Source organism: Pongo abelii, chromosome 6 (assembly GCF_028885655.2).
Source record: "Pongo abelii isolate AG06213 chromosome 6, NHGRI_mPonAbe1-v2.0_pri, whole genome shotgun sequence".
NCBI classification, from domain to species: Eukaryota; Metazoa; Chordata; class Mammalia; order Primates; family Hominidae; genus Pongo; species Pongo abelii.
In genome coordinates, this window is record NC_071991.2 from 125,462,614 (window position 1) to 125,487,187 (window position 24,574).

Below are 24,574 nucleotides of genomic sequence, written 5' to 3' on the forward strand. Positions count from 1 at the left end.
AATTACATGTGAAGCTGCCAGCAGGACGATTGTTTTTTTCCCATGGATCATTAATAAACCATTCTGGCCTGGCAATTCCATCATCTTCCTCAGCTTTGTCAGACAGATCTTCCTCCTTTTTAGTATAAAGCTTTAAAAATGGCTGGGAGTGGCAAGAGGGAGGGAAAAGAATAATCTACTTCCATTTAATGCCCATGTTTTTCCCTAAGCTGAAAAGTGGCTCCCTGCTTTCAGATCATCTTGGCAGCCAGAATACAAAGGGTTCAAGGCTTGCCATGGGTGGGAAGTGGCTCGGCTCCTAGTATTTGCAGCAAACTACAGACCAGGCCTGATATGGAGATGAGGCAACTAGTGCAGCAGATGGCAAATAGTCCTGCTTCACTGGGGCTCCAGATATGCACCATCTTCTTCCTTCAGCCAAGGCAGCCTCATTCCTGCTATGCCTGAGTACAGAAAGCATTTCTGGTTTTTCAGAAACTCCTTTTTTAGGCAAAGATGGAAGAAGTCAAAGCAAATATTACATGGGAAACTCAAATCTAGTTATAGACGTTTCTTTGTCAAACAAACTAAAATAGAGCTTTTCCTTTGTTGGCTAGAAAAATTTAGGAATGGAAATCGACATTTCTCCAAAGAGCATTGAGTGCAAAGATAAAAACCAAATTATAAATAGAAGTGAGTATGACCCATTCAGTTTCCAAGGACTTGAGCATACAGCCTTCATAATACTGAATTATAGCCTTTCATAGATAGAAGGGATCTAGAGGTTATATAGTCCAATCCAAACATTTCACAGTAAATGAGAAAACTGAGGCATGAAGAAGTTCATCACTTGATGTGCACTTTCACATGGTAAATTCATGGTAGAGCTAAAGTCTCCACATTCCTACTGTATTGCTCTCACCTTTATCCCCACAGTGCCTCCCAGACAACAGCCTCATCATCCACCTGAAGTACAAGTAGTAATTTGAGAATACGACAGTGGCATATAAAAGGGAGTAGGTGATGTGATGGAGGCAGACAGAAGAGGTATGCGGGTGCATTCTCTTTAAATTGTCTTATTTTAGTGAGAAAAGATGGGAGCCTAAGTTAGAGAAGTCATCCAGGGCTTTGGCCTTCTGTAAGGAAACTCCTCCTAGACAGGGTTGCAAAGATAACCACACACAGATTGAGAACGTGTGCCAGAGGAGGAGTACAGGTGTCTGACAGACCTGGAATTTTCCATTGCTTTCCCTGATATGTAGTTGTAGAAAAGCTGCTATCTATTCGTGCCAAATCCAAGCTTCAGATAAGCCCAGAGGAAACCAAGGAGTGCTAAACTCTTACAAGTTGGGGGCTTTTTCTTTCCTTTTCTTTTTTTTTTTTTTTTTTGGAGGGAGGTTGCATTGTTTTGATTTTTGAATTGAGAGAGTTGTGGGAGGTCAAAATGCCCATCCAGGATTGCCCTCGAACTCCCTAGGTGGGACTCCAGCTCACGCACTCTGTTCTGGTCAAGTTGAGGCAGGGCACAGGGTGGGCCCATGAGTGCCATCCCTTTCCTCCGGTATCCCATGCCCCTGGACCCACTCCCTCTACTCTTCCACGAGGCTGATGCAGGACTCATGCCACGCTGTCAGGGTCTGGGGGTCTCTCCCACCCTGTAGCAGAGGCTGGTTACCCTTCTTGTTAGCAGTGATGTCTGTTTGTCTTTTAAGGGGTTGTCCAAGTGGGGGAGGAACAAATCACATTTTCCAGCAATTTAATTTTATTAACTCTGGTTTTTTTCCCCTTTTCCAAAGCACAGCTAAATGGAGCTAAACATAGACATGAGGGCTATATTTAGTCCTGATGGTGTGGTAGAGTAGAGAAGGCGCAAACATAGAGGTTTATCTGCTACCTAGTAAACATGGGGAGGTGTCAGGACTGTAGAATTCAATAGTAATAATAAGCATTTTTATGGCGCAATGACAGCTTTGATACAGGGCATAATTTTCTCGGGGTTGCTATTAATTGTGCTTCTGCCTATGAGCAGCCCCCTGGTGAGGGGCCTGGAACACCACACAAGTTAAGCTATGTTAAACATCAATTAAAACAGCATAAAAAAGAAACTGAATAAAATATGCAAAGGTCAGAGTGGCTGTGAACATGCAGACAAGGTATTGGGGAAAGAAGGGTTAGGGCCTGGTGAGCCTGGTACACTGGCGGATTCATGCTCCCAGCTGCTGTTAGCTTCTTTGGAGCCCAGGTTTAGTAGGTTTGTTGGAGAGTGAATTATGGGACCTTCTAGCTTTTCCAAGTTCAATTGTCCTCAAAGGGGTTTCAGAAACTACTCGTTGCAGGCAGCAAGAGATGAAAAAAGACAACCAGATTCTACCAGTGCTGTCCTACAGAACTTTCCATGTTGGTGGAAATGTTCTTTGTCTCTGCTGTCCAGTACAGTAGCCATATAATGGATATTGAGCACTTGAAATATGGTTTATACAACTGATTAATATAATCTTTATAAAATTTAAATAATTTCAAGGTGAATAGCCACATGGGGCTAGTGGCCACCTTATTAGACAGCATAGGGCTCTAGACAAATCCCCTGCACATTGTGCATTCTGGCAATGTTAGGTTTGCATTGTGTTCTTCTGAAAAAGTCTGCACCTTCCCCCATGCCAGTGAGTGTGTTTTCTCAATAACTTTTTTTTTTTTTTTGACCCTTATCTCTCATGCTCTTGACACAAACTTCCACATTTTTTCATAAGGGTCACGCACGATGCCAAGAAATGAGAAAGGAGTCAATGCCAGATCAAGTCAGACAACCTTGTCCTTATCCTTGTCTCCTTTTCTCCTGAGAGCCCCTAGTCAATCTAATACCAAGTGTTTCCCACTCCCAGAGAGAAAAGAAGGGAATGGCTTTGGATCTCTGGCTGAAGATCACAGACTGCGGAGTCGTCACTGTTCCCACTGAACATCTGATTAAGTTGCTGAGTCTGACCCTTGAGTTTCCCAGAACTTGCCAGGATTCAGAATTCCCAGATCATCCAGGCAGCACGCTCCTGACAGTCTTTGGTCCTTTTGGCACCTGAACTGAAAATCCCTTTTCCCATAGCTCTTTCAACACTTGTTGAATGCTTATAATGAATCCATTCATTAGGATGACACAGTATAGTGGAACAAAGCACTACACCTGTAATCAGAAATCCCATGTCTAAGTCCTGACTCTTCCATTTACTATCTCTGTGACCTTGACAAAATCATCTCACCTCCCTAAGGCTTCATCTTCCCCAATAAAAATGAGTGTGTTGGACTAAATGACCTGTGGGTACTAAGAGGATGAAGAAAAGAGAGCCAGAGAAAGAGGCCCTTATTGTGAAGCCTGTGCTTCCACATAGCCTCCCCCTTCTGATGTCAGCCTGCATTTAAAGCAGCCATTTCCTGAGGCCACGGAGAGGCTTCCAGCAAGTCTAGTTACTACTCACCCCACCCACAGGTTGTTCAGCACCACAGACACCATGAGCCAGACTGCATGGCATTACTGCCTCTGGTGGTTATTGTACTCATGTGAACCTCAGGGAAGTCAAGACCGGTCCCCTATTACTTTGGGTTATCCTCAGAGATGCCGTAAGAAGGCAAGAGGTTCCTTGGCTTGGGCAGTGGGTCCATAAAGCAAGAGGAGTTTGGTAGTTACCTGAAGTATGCAGATCTCCATGCTGGCTCAAGGGCTGTTGGCCAGCCTTCCTTTACCCAGTAGTCACTAGTCACTGCTCCAAGGATTGTCCCCAGCCACCCAGAGCCCCTGTGGAGCTGCCAACACTGCACAGCTCACAAAGGGCCCTAGCATCTCTAATTGAGGAGCTGGTGAGCGGACGCCCTCAGCAGAGGTATTTTTAGCTACAATGATACAGCCTCATCTTTTTGCAGGACGTTTTGTTTAGTTATTTTTTAATGAAATAAGTAAAATTGAAGACTGTGGTACTTACACCCCAGTGCCAACACCCAAGAAGTTTTGGCGCACACCGTCCCCCCCACCCCCCAAACACACACACCACAGGCCTATATAATTAATCCTCTCTAAAACCAGGTGCTGAGGCTCAGAGTTTGCCAGAATATTAGGCCAGAGAGACAGTGTGTACAGAAGCAAGAAGAGCTAGAAATAGAATGGAGGAATGATGCAGACTGGCCCAGTGCAGAGGTGCTTGAGGGCCCTGTGAGCTGCCCAGGCAGGTGGTAACTACCCTGGTTCCTGGTGTTCAGACCTTTGATGGATTTGGTGGCTCAAGTGAGTGGGCCTCAACTCCTGGGGAGAGAGTGCCCTTGTAGTATACAAAGGATTCAGTTCTATGCCTTGCTGACATTTTAATGCTTTTGTTTTCCTTCTCTTCATCCTGTCTGGCATGTCACGTTTTCCTTGGCTCTTTTATTGTGTAACATGTGATCAGGGGCTAAAGGACATTCGCAGAGCTTGCTTCAGATCCCAGAGCAGGATCAGGGTAGTGGTTCTTACCCCAGCTGCACGTTGGAATCATGGAGTGCGGAGGCTTAGGAAAGCTACTAATGCCTGGGCTTCCCTCCAAAGATTCTGGCTTCATCAAGCACCAGCTTTTTTAACTTCCCCAGATTTATTAGTTGATACCAAGGAATAACTTCGATAATTTTGGTAGGCATAATAATGGCATTGTGGTTATGTAAGAAAATGAACATATTTTTTAGAGATGCATACTAAATGAAGTGTTTAAGGTTGAAAATGGCATCATGTCTGGGATATACTTTAAAATGCTTCCACAAAGAAAAGGGGGATAGAGATGAAGCAAATATGACAACAACTTTGGTAATTGTTGGATCTGGATGGTGGTTATATGGAAGTTCATTACTATCCTATTTTCAGTATTTTGAATTTTTCACATCAGAAAGGGGTTTTAAATATATACATATATTTTATATAAATATATATTAATGTTGAAGCTTCCCAGGCAATTTTAATGTAGAACTAAGATTGAGAACCACTAAGTTAGTTTATGGGATTAAATTTGGATCACCATGCCCTAAAAGATGTGTTTTGTCTTTGGACTTTGTCTAACCTAAGCCTGATCATTCTGGATAAGTTTTCATGAGTAATCTGGACTCTTGGTAGGTGGGGGACAGGATGGCACAAAGATCAAATTAGACCTGTATCTGGAATCTGACTTCAGGAGCATACAACTAGACAATATTGTCTCTTCCACTGGATGAACTCACTGTAACTGCCCTGAGAGCTATTATACCTTGGAGTTTACCTGCCTCGTCACTTGCCAGCACTGCATGTCCCATCCTATGGACCTCTCTGGCTATACCAGGGCAATGGAAGACAGCTGCAGCTGCATTGTAACACATGCCACAAGAGAGCCCCAATCCCTTAGGAGCGCTCAGCAGTTTCCCAAGTGGTATTTGCCTAAAGCTGGGGCAAGAGGACTGAAACTTGTACCTCCCCCCGTTCCCAGGAGTCCACATGCCCTCAGCTCTGCATCCGTATGTGTATGAAGCCTCTTTTGTGTCCTCAGTGCCTATTCCAACTCCCAAGCACTATTTTGCTCTGGCTGCTCAGCAAGTGGGACGAGCAGCAGCTTGCTGCAGCCAACCTAAATGGAGCTCTGGAGCTCAGGCTGGAAGCTTCCATGCTACATTTACATACCACATCCTTGCTCAGGACCCTAGCTGAGCACCTCTTCATTCAGGGGTAGGCTGCTAGTTCTTTCTTGGGGGGTTTTGTGATTTACACCTAAACATTAAGCTATGAACAGTTTACGTTTTGCTAAGCAATACCGAAGCAGAGGAAGAGTTATGGACTGCCCAGGTCACTCAGCCAGCCCAAAGGTTCACATGGCACCCTCCCTTCCCATTCCCCCCGGACCTCTGAGACAGCCCTTTCCGCCAGTGCCTGCCAGTGCACAAGTCACCCCCTGCACCTCTGCAGAAGGGCCTGGCTCATCTTTGTTTTCCTCACACAGTCAGAGTCAGCATTGGTCCCACACTATCCAGTGCTACATCCAGACTCCAAATGAGGGGGTTGCTTCCTCAGCCCAGTCCTAAGAACAGGCCTACTGTGTGGCCTCATCTGTGTTTCTTCATGGGACTCTGGACAGGAGGAGGCAGGGGCTTCTCCTGACTCTGGATCACTCTCCAGAGTGTTCCCCCTTTATATACCTCCACCCTCCCACTCTTAGACCACATTGTCATTGTGTCCACCCAAGTGCTGAGTGTCTCGAGGGCAAGGACCAAGTCTTTCATCTCCATCATACTCCAGCACCTGGCAGGGTGTGGATCACTATACTGGTTCTAAATAAGCAAACTAATGAATATGTGAATCACCGAAGGGCTATGACAGGGAATGCCTTTACACTAAGGGTCGGAATCCTCACATTTAAAAATTAGTTTCTCAGTCATTTGGGATTATGAACCTAAACTGTGAGATGATCTAGAGCAGCAGTCCCCAACCTTTTTGGCACTAGGGATCAGTTTCATGGAAGACAATTTTTCCATGGACTGGTCGGGTGAGGCAATGGTTTGGGGATGAAACTGTTACACCTCAGATCATCAGGCATTAGATTTGCATAAGGAGCACACAACCTAGATCCCTCACATGTGCAGTTCACTATAGGGTTCGAGCTCCTATGAGAATGTAATGCCACTGCTGCTGATCTCACACGAGGTGGAGCCCTGGCGGTAATGCTCCCCGCCCACCACTCACCTCCTTAGGCAGGGCTCTAGATCAGGGGAGACCCCTGCCTAAGTTTGCTTGTAGAGCAGCCTGTGACTGATGAGGGACAGCCTGTAGCTGGTAATGGCTAGAGAGAAATAACCTATTTGATATTCTTCCTACTTGCCTTTGGAATAAAGGGTAATCTCTCTGTGCCTTGGTTTCTCCCACTTGATATTCACAGGTCTCTGAGCAGTCTATCCTCTCTCCTTCCTTGCCTGGGACTCTAAGGAGAGTGACCTGCTTGTAGGAGGGTTTCCCTATGTTTTTTTCCAGGGCAGTCAGTCAATTAACACCTGGCCAGTTCTTTTGGAAGTTACTCCTCCTGAACCTGAATGAAACTTCAGGAAGAGTCACTCAGCTTAAGCACAACCATGTACAACAAGCCCTTCTGGAGTCAGTGGCAGTACTGTCCCGTCTATCAGAAACCTGTCTGATCAGTAAGTCTTCTTGCCTCCCTTTTGAGTCTAGAGGCTCTCATCCTGGGTATACCTTTGAATCTCCTGGATGTTTTTTAAAGCATTGAAGGAAGTCCTGTCACCACCCCTAGAGACTGCAATGTATTTGACATAGCATCTAGATTTGATCTACACTGGTATTTTTAACAGCAACAGTGCTGACAATATGAGCCTGGCGCTGAGAAGCACTGTCTCCAAGAGTCCTCACTAGAAGGAGCTGGAGTGGCACTTGTCCCCCCGAACAGTCTACTGCTGGCCTCCCTTTCCCGAAGGCGGGTGGGAGAGCAGAGCACCTGTGTCGTCCTCCTTAGCTGGTTCTGAGACGGGACTCCCATATTGCGCAGTTGGTGGTGCAGCTTCCCACCCACCCACACGCCCACATACACATGCACACAAAGCCCACTGCTTCTTAACTTTGGGCAGATCTGTGGAGGGGAGATAGATATATCTGTGGATCAAGATTCAGTTTTGCTTTGGCGGGCAGTTGTGAGAGAGAACAGTCCACAGATGTGTCTGCAATTTGTTACCAGAGATGAAGATTTTTTTAAATTCTAGCTCAAAGAATGCTACCCTGTATCCATCCCACCAGCTCCCAAGCATCACATCCCACCCATTGGTAGCAGAAGAGCCTGCCTTAGCAGTGAGAGGCAAGGCCAGACACCAGTTGAAATCCCAGACAGCTTCCTACCCTCCCTCTATATCTCGTCAGATATTTCAAGCTTTAAGTCCTTATTCGTGCTCTGCCTACTTGGCTGGCTGTTCTTGCACTTGAGCGGCTTGTTTGCCTGGACAGGTCCAAGCTGTCTGAGCCATCAGCAGCTGCACCTCCTCCCTCATACCTTCTGTCTGAGCCAACCTTGATTCACAGTAGTACAGATGGCCCCAGCCATACCCAGGGACGTCTGCCACTCCCATCCCCTCTCCTGCCCTGCTTTCCCAAGATGAAGGGGCTGGGTTAGGCCTTGCCTGCAGGTCAACCTGGGGCTAAAATGGAGACCGCTCTTAGTTCATGTTCTGGCATATTAATCAGGGTGACATGATAAAAAGAATTTATCTGAAACTCATAGAACAGGGCAAGGTTTAAGTTCATATTTTGCAGAAAACACTTTCTAGCCTTCATCAGCGTTAATCTGTTTTTGAAAATGGCCTTAGTCCCACCCACTTTGCTCCCTAAGTATTTATAGGAGCTGAGAGTCAAAAAAGCAGGTGTCAGAAATCACCTTTCTGCCTTTTCCTACCCTTACCTCATTTTAATATAGACTTTGGCAACTTCTCAAAGTACCAATGCTCAGTTTTTCAGTCTGGTTCAAGGTGCTTAAAGGTAGTGCCCTGTAATACACCATTATAATCAATTAGTTTCCCTTCTCCTTGTCCCTTTCCAACAGAAATGAAATGATTGGTAACAAGTATGAGAGGGTCATGGGTGACCTTGTTCAAGAGAAAGATATGGCTGCAGCAGCCCCAGGACACCACTCTGCCTTTCCCCATTGCTGGCTTATTGGTGAGCAGCAGAAATTTGGAGCTATACAGGAATCAGATGTCCCACCTAGCAGGCTCTGCTGGAGCCAGACATAGCCATCCACTCTGGCAGCAGCCTATCGAAGGGAGAGAATCATGGGGCAGCAGCCTACCACGCTGCCCCTTCCACTTTAGATAGGGCCATGCAATGTAAATACATCATTTGTATTTATATTTGGGTCATCTGCAAACCAAAGGGATCTCAGCAGCTGCTGGAATGCCATTGGTACACCCATACCAACATTTATATTATTCACCCTGATGTCTAGATTGCTATTACTGACATTATTTTAAGGCTTTTTCTCCCTTAGAGAAAGCTCTTCCAGCCCTAGGCTGCTTAAATAGGGAGGAACAACTTCTTTTTTTTTTTTTTTTTTTTTTTTAAGAGACAGAGTCTTGCTACGTTGCCCAGGCTGGTCTCAAACTCTTGGATTAAAGAGTTCCTCCCTCCTCAGCCTCCCTAGTAGCTAGGACTACAGATGTGCACCACCCTGCCCAACAAACCTTTTTTTTCAATTGAGGAATATTAGAATTGAGATATATTATGGACTTTCTATACAACTTGGGGTGTTTTCTTCAGGATAAGTATATTTTTAATCTTTAATAATGATAAAATACTTTACTGGCACCTAAGTAACAATAAAATACTGACAGGCCTGAAGAGGCATCTGCTCCTGTCTCTAGAATTTGAAACCAGTCGTTTGGTGAGCTCTCATGCTGGAGTGGGCATGGGGCCGTGTGGGTGGCAGAAAATCAAGGGGTCTCATTCCACTGAAATGTCATGGTTACCTCAGCCTATGGCTGGTGTCTGCCCTCTTCTCTCCAATTCGGTAAGGAAGAAAGCTCCTTTACCAAAGGGTAGAGCACCTGGGCAGAACACCCAGGAACCTTTTTCTTTCTCTAAAGTCACATGATAGATCTCACCACAGCAGTCAATTTCTTGTTCTTCCTAACTGCCCCTACCCTCCTTGTGTAGATTACTTGTCTTTTTCTCTTCCTGTTACAATTGTTACTTAACCTCTTAACCATAGAAAACTTGCTTTCTTGGATCCATTATTTTGTTGTGTCTGACCAAATCTTAGTGATCTGCCTGCTTTTGTTTTTGATCCAGAAATTCTAGTCATTTGGAAGTACTGGACAGAGGATCAGCTATAGGCATAGTCCAGGTTCTTGAGGTATAGGTCCCAAGGACCTGAATTGACAATATTTGTCTTAGTCCTTAAAGTAACCATCAGATTCACTGCCAGAAACTTTAGCCAGCAACAAAATGTGGCAGATACACTACCACCCCCACACCCCCTGTTATGTCAGAGAACATCCCTGAAGCTGCTCAGCACAGTGTAGAGGGGACGGCAGAGCTCCAAGAGGGATCCTGCCTTCCTCATCCTGCAGCGAAGTGTGATTCAGAAGAGCACACAGCACGCCAGAGGCTTGGAGGTTAGGGTAGGGAGGTTCTTCCCCCTGTTCTCATGTGGCTTACCTGCAAACCTGCCTAGATGGGGACTTACAGAGGGCTATCATCACCCCAGAGCTGCTTGGACTGCTCAAATCAACTAGGTAGCTGCTTGCTACCGGGATGTCCAGGACATGAGAGGGCTGCGTAAGTACAACTACTAATCGCCCAGGAAGATGTTTTCCTGTTGTCCCAGTACAGGGCCACCTCTCAGGCTCCATGTGTCGCATTCACTGAAGTTCTAGACATGAGAGATGGCTCTGTTCTCTCTGGGGGACAAGGCAGGAAAAGATTGCCTAGCTGACTCTTCCCTGGTCTCAGTTCCGAATGAAAAGCCTGCCACACGGCCTTCAGCATCTGCTACTCCCCGTGCCACACCTGATCCCATCTCAAGTCATTTCACACCAGCAGAGGGAAGCCCTGTTCCAACTCCAGCAGCGGCACCACTCGGGGAGGGGGGGCAAACTCTTTACCCTTGTGGTATTTTGTAAACTGCAGCAGCGAAGCCTGAACTTCCAGGAGGGAAATGAAATGACCTTGGCAGGTAACAGGTTCAGGACAGCCAGCATTTGTCTTGGTTGTTGGTTTCCACATGTTAAATGCTTCTAGTTGCTCCTGACCTTCCTTGCCTGCCTTTGTTGGTCAAGTCCTATAGGCACTGTGGCATTTGTGCAGGGAGCAGGGGAGAGGAAGCTTTTCTGCTTTACTCTGGCGCCTGACAAGGGCTCTCTGTCCAGCACTGGCATTGCCAGTGGGGAACTGCTGAAGTAGCACTCTAGAGAATCACCCGGGAGACCCCTCTGTCTCCTGCCAAGCTAAACAAACCCTGCCCATGCACTCTTCTGAATCACACCTCACTGCAGCTTTGTTCCTTCTTCCCCGGTACTGCTCAGGGCACTGCCTTATGGGAAAGTCCTGTGTGTCAGCAAGAGAAGCACTTGAGGAGAAACAAATTGATATAGGAAGGGGGAGTGCCGCCCAGTCATCTTTTAAGTACAAAGAAAAGGTCATCGGAGCTGTATGGGGTCCAGGTTGGATTACTGTTGACTCTGCCTTGCTGTGGCAAAAGGGCCAGCTCTCTGGGTCCAACCTTGGGCATTGCCAACCCCATCCAGCTGCTGACAGCCCAGCACAAAGAAAACACATGCTGTGTACACACAGATGGGTTTGCATGTCAGCATGAGCCCATTTTTAGCCTTTGCCCAAGAAGGGCAGTTCACAACACAGTAATTTAATTAAATTTGCCTCCCTCCATGGCCCACATATTTGAAGAGGTTTGGGGGGAAATGAATCTGGCTGAGGAACATTACCCTGCCGCTCTGGCACTGCCCCAGAGCCAAGCCACAGTACCATAAAGGGTCTCACCATCCTGAATACGACCCAGGGCATCTGTCTGCACTGCAGGCTCTCTGGCCGGGCTGCCTGCTGGCACATCTGGCAAGGCAGCCTCTGGAAGCTGTCCGTCTCTATCACAGGAAAGCCACCAGGGGCAAAATAAGGGACTCCCTACCCCCTACTCAAGACCTGCTGGCAACAACTTTAACAGTAACTCACAATATTAGCTTTCATCACAGATTTCAGTGTATTTAGAGTGGAGAGGGCAGAATAAGAGAACCCCCTACCCTCAACTAACACCGAAGCCTCAATAACAGCTATGATCCTAACTTCATTGCTGTTAAGGCCACATCCCTGTACTTATGTCCTGGAAATGACCAGTATTTAGGGACCTGAAATTGAATCCCTTACCCTTACTTCCCATGAACTTATTACCACATTTCACATCTCAAATGCCCATCAGTTTTGTCCATTATGTCTGAGCTTAACCCACACTCCAAACTCCAAAGACCTGCCCCGCCCCCGTCAGCCAGCTAGTTCCTCCTTGAACTGAGTTCATCAACTCATCAGGAGGCCACTTCTCCTGTGGTCACCCCCTGGTCCAGAGAATCTGCCCATAATGGGTAGTCCTTTCTTATTGCTAACCTGTAACCTCTTGGTCAGCCTTTTCTGTCCTAAGTCAGCTGTACCAAGCCTGCTAGAGAAGAGCATTCTCTTTGGTTATCTTTCTCTGTCCCCATCAATAGCATATCCTCCTGGCTAGCTAATGTCTCTTGTGTAATGACAGCAGCACCTCTGAGAGAAAGGGAATTTCTCTGGCACAGTTCGTCTCAACACCAGCATAACACAGGCTGTTGCTTAGGAGTGGGAATCATTAGAGTCAGGCCATTATTGGAGGGGTCTGGTCTCTAGGGGAGCTAGCAGAAATTGCCGCTCCTTAATAGATGGAAACTCATTTGCCTGAAGCCCCCGCCCTCCTCTTTATTTTCTCTGCATTCCTCACCTCCCATTGCTTCCCAGCTTTGAAGTTGAAAAGAGAGGTAACTCCACCCAATGCAAGACGGCAAATTTCTGCTAAATTAACTTGGTTAGAAGAAATCCTTGCCTGAAAGCACTGTTCTTTTAGAATGTTTCTATTGGGACTTCACTTGAAACCATCATGAAGAAGACAAATTCTAATTAAATGTATGTGATAAAATTATAGCCAGGGCCACTCTGTTCCCAAGAGAGGATTTGTTGAGATGGGAGGAAGAGGGGACAATTTCCTAGCTTCCTGGACCCCAGTTTCAGGGTAGGCCCCTGAGTCAACCTGGGCTGCCAGAGCTTTCCCTCTGAGGGTCCCCTTGCTTACACAACACTAGGAAGGCCAGGGAGGTAGAGCAGGACTCCAGGCTTCTCTGCTTCTCCAAGGGTCTGCATGACCTTGAACAGACCTCTAACATGATTTAGCTTTCTGCATGCCCTCCTGGCATGTTGGGATAGATGTTACCTTACTACCCTGCACTCTTGTAGAGAGAAGGGGAAGGCCATGGAAGCAACACATGCCCCTTTTGGTTTATTAGCCGTGGGGCTGCCATCAGAACACACATGCCCTGAAGAGAAAGGAAAGTTGCCTGATTTCTCAGCAATTCCTTTTTGAATGAAATCGTGAGTGGGCACCATCTGTCTCAGAGCATTAAGCACAGATAACAGTACTGGTGGGACAGGACTTCCCCCCTCCCAAAAGGGAACTACAAAGGATTGCACCAAACTGCAAACTCCAGGGGGCACTAATCACTTTGCCATTTCTGTAAATGGCGCCCCCTGGAGTTGTAAGTCATGGTGGCCCTGCAGGTGCTGAGCAATTGTGCTAGGTCGTGAACCCAGAGACCACAGGTAGGGACTCTGCATCACCAGCTATGTGACACCTGGGCAAGGCACATCTTCCTGGGCTTCATTTTCCTCATAAATAAAATGTGAGGGTTCAACTAGATTTTCTGAATTAACTTGGAAGTTCTCATTGCTCTCTCCACATCCCGGAAGTTAGGAACCATGAACCTGCGTTCTGTCTCAGTGTCCACTGCCATCCCCAGGTCGGCCAGCCTTGATAACATACCCAGAATGAGAAGGCACGCTCAGCTGACATAACACCACTAGTCGGAGTGGATGTGGACTTACACATGAAGAGGGAAGGATTAAGGAAAGGGAAAGCCTCCAACGGGCACAGTGGATGAAACAGCGAGCGCACAGAATGGGCCAATGCCTTATTCTTCTTGTATTCATCCTTGTCTGTGGCTTCAGAGCCTTTTTTTCTGACACACATGCACACAGCACCTCCAGTGCTTGCCATCTCTCCCCCTCATGAGAGAAACAAAATGAAATGCAAACATGCTTTGAAAGAGCACAGTCTTGTCCTGTCCCTCTGCATCCCCTCTCCTCATTTCTAATGAAAAAAATAGTCTTCCCTTTCCCTGGTTCCTTCAACAGTCTCTTCCTTAGGTTATTTTTTTCCTCCCTCCTTTCCTACTCCATCCAGACTTCCCCCTGCCTAACCTTAAAGAGATGAATTGGAAGAATATGCAGTCGTGTCAGAAGGATGCCACTGTCAGTTCACACAGGCAGACACTAATAGGATAAAGTATTATCTGACTTCCTTTAAGTCCAGAAATTAAGTCTTCTTGCAATGGTAATAGATTATAACTTATAACCACTGTGGCTGGCAGGCTGCAGAAACAGGCTGTTAGTATCTGAGGCCTCAGCTCCATTTCTGGGCCTATGGTGAGGGATGCACTCAGCATTCCTCCAGACACAGCTGCATGATCCAGGGAACTGGCACTTGGCTCCTGGCTGGAACTGCCTCTGTGGAGAGCTGCCTATAACTCATTCAGTTCACCTGCCGTGGGAGAAGCTGTCTGAATGGTCTTAATGAACCTGGATGAGTGGGCAGGTAAAGGGAGGAAGCCAGGGTCTTGAAGACTGGGAAGAAGTAGCCTGAGGCAAGGAAACCAAACTTTGCACAGGGAACAGTTAGTGTGTGAAAGCTCTTCTCAGTCATCCTTGCTGACTCATTGAGCAGGTAGTAACTTATCTAGTGACTAAATCAGCACCAGCTTAGAGACACAGGGAAATGAGGGTTGAGACCTTAAAGGAACTGTAAAAGAGACTACAAATTAAGGAGTTGCCTTGGAGAGGAAATATCATGAGAAATGTTAGGAAGAAAGAGCCATCAGTCTTCAAAATGGAGGGCCTCATGCAGGATTTCCTAGGTCCTGTTATGGCAGATGAGTGTACTCAAATGAGGAATATGGGACAGGAAACCTGATACAATAATTAATTGAAGGGTATTTTTTTATTAGTGGGGCTATAAGAAGGTAGGTGGAGGCCGGGCACAGTGGCTGACGCCTGTAATCCCAGCACTTTGTGAGCCCGAGGCGGGCAGATCGCCTGAGGTCAGGAGTTTCAGACCAGGCTGGCCAGCATGGTGAAACCCCGTCTCTACTAAAAATACAAAAATTAGCCAGGCGTGGTGGTGCGCACCTATAATCCCAGCAACTCGGGAAGCTGACACAGGAGAATCACTTGAACCCGGGAGGCAGAGGTTGCAGTGAGCCGAGATCACACCACTGCACTCCAGCCTGGGCAACAGAGCAAGACTCTGTCTCAAAAAAAAAAAAAAGAAGGTAGGAGGGTATGAAAGAAACAAATAGATCAAGTACTGTTTCTTTGGCATCCTATAATTGATTTAAACTGTAGTAATTACTCTAGTAATGTTCCTGAGTGTACAGAATGAATGAACCTGAAAGCCTAAGTACTATCTTGGTCCGTCTAGCTCCCACACCTAGCTTGAGAATAGCCTCTCATATCAATGCTTCCCTGCTATAGTTTCAAAACTCTTTTTGATGGGATAAGTGAGCGAAGATCGTGCCATCATCTCAAATGCTAACTTCCTTTGACAAGACAGTTTCTCCCAGGGATATCCCCCACAGGCCTAGGCCAAATCTCTGACTCACTGCAAGGGTCCATGTGCACTGAACTGATAGACATCACTATTTTTATTGGAAAACACCATTTATATAACACTCTCCCTCTGGAATAATACTCTTTTTGTGGACAAATACCGAGTTGCTCCCTCTCTTCTCCCCAGCACACCCCACCCCCCTCCCCATGACTGTGTTAATAGAAATGAGGGAAATGGGTTCAGAGCAGATCCCTGAGTGAGCCTGTCAGGGTCAGGATTAAATTACATCCCTGAAGGCTGGGTTGCTTCCCCAAGCAGTGGACAGCCTCCAGGATAGGGAACAGGACTGTTGTGGGTAGGTGGTTTGGCCCAAGTACTGACAGCAAAGCTGGCGTGTACCAGAGGATAAAACCTGTGATCATCCTAAAATCTAATTCTAGCCTCTCATTAGGAAACCAAAATGCATTCTTCGCCTCTCTTGGAAAGTTGATCTCCCTGCTTTTCTTCTCCTCTGTTTCATGCCATGAATTTCACACTAACAGTCCTCCCCCATCCAGGGTCCAGCCAGCCTCTTGCTTGCTAAGGCAGAGGAATCTCCCTGGCTTTCCTCCTTGACTGCATTGCAGCCCCTTAGCCTGTGTATCTGCCATAGAGCTCCATTCTTCTCTCATTTGCTCCAATTATGGTGCTTTTTGTCTGCCTTTCTTTTCTCCTAGCTCTGCAATACTGCTCGGAAGCCCCATCGGCCCTCTCGGTGCTACCTTCTTCCTCCTAGTGCCTCCCCACTCCCCACTCCCAGTCCTGGTAACACTTAATGGTCAGGGAGGATTTCATCACTGACCTGAGTAATAAGGCTATGATTGCTCTGTGCCAGAGAAACATGGGTAGGGGAGAAGACATTAGGAAGTTTACCTTCTTGGTAAAGGACCTAGGCTTCCCAAGGTCCCAGCCCTCAGCTTATGCAACACTATCAGCACCTTTACTTTCTTCTGGCTCACCACAGGGAAAGGTAATCTATTCCTGGACTAAATCAGTGCCTTGGGACAGCTATAGTGCTGGTGTAGGGATCAGAGTACCAGGCAAGGTTTTCCTGGGAGGATAAGTATAACCATGTTTTTCACAGTGATCGGGCTTATAGATACTATTGTCTCTGACTTCTAGATCATCATCCTTCTTCTCTGGAGTAGCACAATAGACATGTCTCTCTTTGGACATATACAATGTTCAAGAATAGGGGTGGTGATGGGGGCTTCTCTGTTGATCTGTGTGTTTGTGTGTATTGTCAAATAACTGTTATCTAGCATTTGCTATATGGTGTGGAGCACAGATCTATGTCACACACATACATATATAATTATATATGTAAAATTTCAATTCTCACAATCTGCGAAGTACTGAGGTAGATAGTAATATTGTCTGTATTTTTTAGGTGAAGAAACTGAGTCTTTTTTCAAAGTCACACAGCTAGTAAGTGATGGAACTAGGATTTAACACAGGAAGACTGGCTACAGAGTCTGTGCTTGTAAGCACTATGCTATATTGCTCTGTGTGTGCGCGTGTGTGTGTGTGTGTGTGTGTATTTCACTGATCTAGTTCCTGAAGCCCTTATCACTGCTCCAAGAAGTAATTTACTTCATTTTAATTTAAACCAAAGATGAAAACAACATTAACCTACTGTCCAAACCATTCCCCTTGCATAGGAGAGGGGTGCTTCCTGAAAGGAGTGAGACTAAGAGAGTTGCTCTGAGCCAAGAGCTGCCTTGCAGTTTAGCTGAGGCAGGATTTAGAAATGGCGTGAACAGTGCCTGCATTAGCCGATGGCATGGAGTGCTGAGTGCCAGCGGAGGAGATAAAATCAGACATATGTTTGGATATAAATGTTCCTCTCTCTCTCTTTTCTAATTTTAAGCCTCTGCTGCTTTGTTGCAGTGAAATGATGGAGCCTTAATTATAGGCCCTGGCCCCCTGAGATAGAAGCCTGGGGTGAGTAAGTCCCACTTAGCCCTCTCCCAGTCTCTACCCATTACCACGGAAGGAAGCCAGAGACCATGGACTCTGACCCTCTTCCTAGACAACAATAGGAATTGTCTTGCAGGGACTCTCTGCTGGTTGTTCCACCGCACCCAGCAAGTTGCTGGCCTCAATACATGTTAAATAGCCATGATAAAGCTAATGTCTCTAGGCTTTAGAAACTAGCCTATCTACCTTTATCTCCACTGATAATAGGATGCAGCTGAAGGGTGTTAAAAAGTCCTGGAGCACATTGTAGAAGTGGCAGCTACAGCATGGCACTTAAAGAGCTAGAGCTGGGGTAGATACAGTGGAGAAGAGGACTGAATCTATACAGTCCTCCCTCCCATATACTCCCTCCATATACTGAAAAGACCCTCCCAGTATTCTCATTGTTGAGCCAGGTAAGCAAAAACCACTCCATTATGGGGAACCTCCGTGGTCCAGTAGGTGTTTTAAGACCTCCTTTACACTGCAGAGTTTCCAAGGCTGGGAGGAGGCCAAGCCACCTTTTCTCACTGTAAAACACCAAGTCTTACCTACTTCACTCCTTCCCCTTTAGCTGTCACCCTCTGTGGGATCCTGCAGTTTCTGTCTGCCATTGGGCCTAAAAATCAGGAACAGTTATGTAGAGTTCTGATAATCTAACCCCTTAGCACATGTAGAGCCCCTGTAGTCAGGCCTTAGAGGGCAGTATAGCCAGTTCTAAAGAGAGTGAACAGCTCTAAGGGATAAAAGAACACAGACGTATCTTAGGAAGGTCCCATTTTAACTGTGTTTTGCTAGTTAAGTATGTTCTTGATAGCCAATAGCAACCTGGGTGAGAAAGCACATTGACTCAGGAGTCAAGAGACCTGGGCTTTTAGTCCCACCTCCTCCACTAGCAGTGTGACCTTGGATATGTCTTTTAATTTCTCTGGGGCTCAGTTTCTTTGACTGTAAAATGTGAAGGGATTAGACTAAATGATTTTTCACGGCCTTCAGTGCTATAATGAAAATTCTCTAACTCCGTATCATCAGCAAGAGTCTTTACATCCAACGTGTTGGTATAACTACCCCCCGAAGAGCTACCAACTCGTGTTCCATTCCTAGGTAACAAACCTTGGCCTGGCCAAGGATGAGTCACAGCATTCACGGCTGCATTTTTGGTACTCACGGGATGCCTCTCTGAAAAGCTGTCCCAAGTGCCTGCTACAGAGGAGGATATACCCATGATAGCAAAGGAAGGTTACTGCTGTAAAAGTGGAAACTGCACGGATCAAAGGGCAGGCCTACTGGGGTAAAGAACTCTCCCTGCAGCTCTGAGGATACTTAAATCTAGGATCCATATTCTTAGTTTCCCCCAACTCCTTTGAGGTTCCTTTCAAAAGTCCTTCTCCCACAGATTGGAACTGAATATAGTCTTCCTTGGGACAAATGCATTTGTCCATAGGACTCTTTCCCGAGATTGTTTTAGGCCCATTTCTGTACCTCTCCCCTCAGACTGTTAGCCACAGACCCTTAGTCATTGCAGAGTTACTGCATAATTCCCTGTCTGCTCAAATAGCTGTCAAAAAAAAAAGAAGGGTGTTAGGAAATTGGCTCCTTATCCTCTATTTCTGAAACAGCAACTTCCTCCGCAATTTCCTCTGAATGCATACCCAGGAAGCTGTTTTAAACAGCCTGAGTTGTGTCTTGTGGCACTAGGAAAGGGAGTAATTTCTTGCTTTTTCACCTGGTCCTAGCCAAGTCCCACCCTTTGCTCTCCTGCAGTTTTCTTTCTTTTTATTGGGGGTATGGTGGTAAAGCAGAGGCAGGAGGAACGGATCTTTGATGCCTAGAACTGTGAGTGGTAGTTTATAAGTGTGTGCCCATACATATGTGCTGGCACACTGATATCCAGAAATGATGTATATACCCAGGAGGATTAAGAATTGGCCCTTTCTTAGCCAACTGCTGCAAAGTGCTGCCTGCCTCTCTTTCCCTCCTCAGTGGCAAAGAGTTCACACCCACTCAGTCCCAATTCCCTGCATTAGTATAAATACTAGCACTGAAGAAATGCAGGGTCCTGATTCATGCAGCCTCTCTGGACATTATTACTTGGTAAGCATCAGGAGACAGACACCTACCAAGACATGTTTGGATTATTTAGCACCCAGAGAACAGAAGCAACACTGCCTGTGGGAAATTTAAGCCAAACTACATTATTGCAGACCTCTGAAATCCAGGTCCCCCAGGTTCCTTGGGTAGAGCTGGTGCTGCCTGACCAGCAGCTTCTGCTGAGGTGGCATTTAACTTCTGGCCAGGTCCCACGAGCTGAGGCTGACCCATTTCCCCTGCTTTTCCAGGGCATAGGGAATTTGATTATACCCCTAGCAAAGCCAGGGACTAACACAGTTAGCTTGTGGAAGGTGCACTAGAATCGGGGTGCTTTTATTTAAGCTAAGGAAAGGTTGACAGCTTTAGCATTTTCCCATACTTGAAAATAATTTAACATTTGTCTTTCCCCCATCATATCTCTACCCTCCCCTCCCCACTTTTTTATTAAATAGAATGATTGGCTCATAAGAATCTATAGGTTCAGGGTCTTACTCAATTTAACCCTTTGGGGACATTGAATTAAAAATTCAACAATATTTATTAAAATACAAAAATACACTTTTCTCACATTACAATCAGTGTTCTTTTGTTGGCAATTCCCCACCCCCACCCATACCACCCCCTTTCAAATCTGAACCCCTTATTTCCTTTTAAAGCTAAAATAATAACTGAAAGAAGTTACATCATTAAATGGACCAGAATAACAGAGATCTCTGCCTTCCCCACCCACGCCCACCCTTTCTCTTCCACCTTCTCCTGAGGTGGCCTGGGAGAGGGAAGCTTCCCCTTAGTGTGCTCCATTCAACAGGACCCCATGTGGAACTCCATGTGTGCATGCGTGTCACTTGTAACTGTGGAACTCACAGCTTTTTTGTGAGCCATCCTGATTGGGAAAGGCTTCATTACTTTACATGAGCCTGTACCCTTTTCATCTCTCCCTTTTCTTTGCTACTCATGTTCTGCCCCCACCCCATCACCACAACCAGTTGACATCCGCTGTAATAATCCCTAATGAATCAGCATTTAGAAGAGTCACCAAATCACAAGCATGAGAAAAGCTTCCACTCCCAAGCTCCCCAATTCAGGCTTCTCCTCCCTCTCCACCTTAAAACAAACAAAATCTTTTTTAAAAATCATAAAATGCCATCATTGTCTACAATCATGTGTCAGATTCCAGGAACAACAGGTGGACATGGCACAATGCTAATTTATGGCCTCCTGTGAATACATTCTCTCTGCTTTACCCTCCCTTCCCACCCCCCTGCTGCCGCACCCCTTCAGGGGCCTCCTCCTCCTCCTGGGAAACCCTGAATAGACACATGCCTTGCAGAGTGGGTTAAGCCCAACTGCAGGAATCTGGTGCAATGTGAAAGCATTAGACTGAGAGCTAAGCCAGCTCCCATCCTTCTCTGCTCCTTCCTAAGCATTCTGTCAGGCAAGGCACATGTGTATCCCAGTGCACAGACCCACAAGACTTGTGCACATGGACAAAGACTCAGCCCCTTTAAGGGTTCGTTTGAATTTTGGTGGCTTTCCTGCTTAAAATACATGTACAGATCTATCTTCCCCTTAGCCTCTGAAGAAAAATATTATTGCCACTAACATTTTGGCACAGTACAAATTCATGGTGCTTTTTTTTGTATTTTTTTAATAAGATAATTCTGCAAAGACAGCTCTCGGCTTAAGAAAGATGTCTGTAGAAATGGATAGTCCTGTGTCCTATGAACTTCTAAAAAATGACAGATTCAGTCTATCCCTCTTGCCCCCTCAGCAGCCCACATCCTACCTCTTTAGGGATATTTGTTGTTTTAGTTTATTTTATCTCGGCAATTTCAACCTTATACCAGAAATCCCTTCTGGCAGCACATAGCAAGTTAACTTGTGGCTTGTACCCCACAACGTTCCCAAGATTCCCCCCCACCCCCTTTAAATAGAACTTACAAGTTAGAAAATATTTTTGTTTTGACTTTTTGTTTTTAAATTTTAATATAATCTGTTTTTTTTAACCAGCCCATAGATTTAATATATAAGCATATACAAGAAAAAGTCTCTCCCCACTCTGTACAAAAGTTGCTGTCTTTGTGTGCACTCTATTGCATTTTATAAGTTTTTTGGGGGAGGGGAGTCATATTTGAGTTTCCTGTACCTTGTCCTTGGTATGGGTCTGAATTATATAAGGTTCAGAGATAGTGGTGACTGTGGGGTGCAGAGAGTTCCCCAGGCTGTTTTCTGTCCAGTGGGCCCCATGTGCTGGTTTGTAGGTGTTGTAGTTAATATGGTCATGAATTGTGGGCAACACTACTGCCCCCTCACCTGATACACCGGACGGAGCCGCTGTTGCTGCTGTGGATGTTGCTGCTGGGATGTCTTCGTCCACCTGGATAATCTCAACAGTCCGGGCGGCTGTGACTGTACTCCGCTGCTGGTGCCGCTTACGAAGTTTATAGAAGACAATCAACATGGCGGCAGCTAGCAGAGTCACTGCCACAAAGCAGCCAATGATGATCTTGGTGGTCTTCATGACTTCATCCAGGCTGGTCTGCATCTTGTCAGTGGTGTCTGTCGCGGGTACTGCCACCTGCTTGGGCACACGAGTGGTCTGAATGAGCACCGTGGTAGAGGTGGTATATGCCGGCTGGTAACCAGTGGACGTGGTAGGAACAGGCTTGTACTTTCGCGTTGTGTCCTCAGGTGAGATCTCCGTGGTCTCCACTGTTACTGTGGTGAAGAAGCTGTAGTTGGAGGTGTTGAGCTCAGCCGTGCTCACATTGAGGTAGGCCGAGGCGTTGGAGTTGCCTGCCACATTGGTCACCATGCATGTGTACACCCCAGTGTCTGAAAGCAGCACGTGGGAAAAGTTCAAGGTGCCGTCGTTGAGGACAGAGATCCTTGGGTGGCGGGAGGCGTGGCTGAGCACTGTCCCATTGGGCAGCAACCACTTCACGGAGGACATAGGGGGAGTCCGACACTTAAGTTCTACCATCCGACCCTCAGAAATGTTGAGGTCTCGAGGTGCATCCATGATGAAGGGGGCAGAGCACTGGAAGGAGGCCTGGTCCACCTCCACGAGGTAGCGGCCTCGCATGTGCATGGGAGCATGACAGCGGCCACAGCAGGTGGAATTGGTGGGTATATACTCTCGAAGCCACCAGGCTAGCCACAGAATGTCACAATCACAGTTCCAAGGATTGTGGTGTAGGTGCAACTCCACTAGGTACCTTAGTGGGGTAAAGAGGTCATGGGGCAAAGAGGAGAGGTTATTGTGGGCCAAGTTGAGTTCCACAAGTGAAGCCAGCCCGTCAAAAGCATTCCGCTCAATCAGGCTGACCTGTGAGTTCATGACCCAGAGCTTCTTGAGGGAGCTCAGGCCATGGAAGGAGCCAGGCCTGATCTCAGGGAAGTGGTTCCCTGACATTTCCAGCTCCTCCAGCCCCACCAGTGGGGTGAGATTGGGCATGTCTTTAATGTTGCACATGCCCAAGTTCAGGTACTTGAGGTTGAACAGCCCCTCAAAAGCTCCCTCAGAGATATACTCCAGCTTCTTCAGCTCCCCCAAGTCCAGGCGCATGAGGGAGGGCACCCGGTTGAAGGCGTAAGAGGGGATGCTTTCGATGGGGTTGTTGCGAAGCCAGAGCTCCCGCAGCTTGGACAGGTATTCAAAGGCCCCGCTAGGGATGACTGTCAGCCAGTTGTCGAACAGCTCCAGGGTGTTGAGGCTGGCCAGGCCGTTGAAGGCCCCCACCTCAATCTGCCGGATGGAGTTCCTCCCCAACTGCAGGACCTCCAGGTGGTGGAGGTGGCGGAAGGTGTCGGCCTGGATCATCTGGATGTTGTTCTCCATGAGGTTGAGGTACCGAGTGTTCGAGGGAATACCCTGCGGGACCTCGGAGAGGCCCCGGCGCGTGCACACCACCTTGCTGAACTGGTTACTGCACGAGCAGACGGAGGGGCAGTTCTGGGGCCCGGCTGAGGCGGCAGCAGCGATGGCTGCACACAGAATCCACACTTGCGCCGTGAGGTAGACGACCGGGAGCAGGATGGCATTCCAGGTGTGGTGGTGCACAGTTACCTGCCACAAGAGCTTCATGGTGTGGCACGTTCATAATTCACCATCGCCTGGGATTTTGGCTCGGAAAGGAGAACCAGCCCTACCCCGGCTTAAGTGAGCTAGAAGCTCCTCTTTCCATCTGGAGAAGGAGGTGGGGAGGGGGCGATTAGAGAGACGGAGCGGATCGGCCGAAAAAAATCCTGCCAAACTCGAGCGGCCCCTCGTCTCCCAACCCACCCTCAAGGCAACCCCTCTGAAAGCTACGACTCTCCCTCACTGCAACCGTCCCCACCCAGTTCGCCGTCACCTACCTCGGAAGGAAGGCAGGAAAGCACTGGCGTGGTGTGCTTAAGCTTTCTCCACGGGAGCTGGGCACCTCGTTCCCATTCCGACTTCTTAGTTTTAATTAACAAAAGGGGGAAGTGGTGGGGGCGGGGAGGGCGGAGGGGAGGGGAGGGAAGGGGTGGGGGAGACAAAATGGCCTCTACTAAATCCGGAGCTGGAGCCGGCGAAGCAGCGGAGTTGAGGCGCGCCTGGGAGAGCCAAGGCCCGGCGGGCTATGCAGGTGCATGCCCCCCCCTCCGCCCGAGGAGCGGCGCCACCAGCGCTTCCCGGCTTTGTCCTTGGACCCTGGCACCGGCTCGCTCCAGCCGCGGGGGAAGGCGCTTCATCGCCAAAGTGCGCTCCGGCGGCCCCGGCCCGCTCCCCGGGCCGCCGCCGGAGGGAGTGCGGGGGCGCCCCGAAGCCGCCCAGGCCGCACTCGCTGGATGCTGCGCTCCTTCTCCCGGCGTTGGCCGCTCCGGGCCGGCGGCAGCTGATTGCGGTCGTGAGCTCGCGGAGCGGCGAGAGTTAAGAGGAGGTGTTCGCGGCGCCTTCGCCCGCCCCAGACACACACCCCCTTTTCTCCTCGCCTCTTCTCGGAGGGTGGAAGAGACAAAAACGGGGGTCAGTTCTCCAGTCCGCCGGCTGCCGGCGCGCGGGGCGGCGATCCGTCCGGCCCCCGAGGACCAGCGGCGTGGCGGGTGCACCCGGACCCGGT

At 47.7% G+C, this 24,574-nt stretch overlaps 2 protein-coding genes across 2 annotated transcripts in view; one reads left to right on the plus strand and one right to left on the minus strand.

The window, feature by feature from the left end:
• Nucleotides 1-24,574, plus strand: part of SND1 (staphylococcal nuclease and tudor domain containing 1) — a 433,869-nt gene that overhangs the window by 348,344 nt on the left and 60,951 nt on the right.
• On the minus strand, nt 2,633-24,389 carry LRRC4 (leucine rich repeat containing 4). Its single transcript, XM_002818408.5, has 2 exons — nt 23,847-24,389; nt 2,633-23,674 (listed from the first exon to the last, which is right to left on the minus strand). The coding sequence occupies exon 2, from the start codon at nt 23,572-23,574 to the stop codon at nt 21,613-21,615; it is 1,962 nt and encodes a 653-aa protein (XP_002818454.1). The 5' UTR covers nt 23,575-23,674; nt 23,847-24,389; the 3' UTR covers nt 2,633-21,612.

Excerpts from the sequence above, each read along its gene's own strand:
- LRRC4 (XM_002818408.5), bottom strand. The coding sequence starts at position 23,574 with ATGAAGCTCTTGTGGCAGGTAACTGTGCACCACCACACCTGGAATGCC.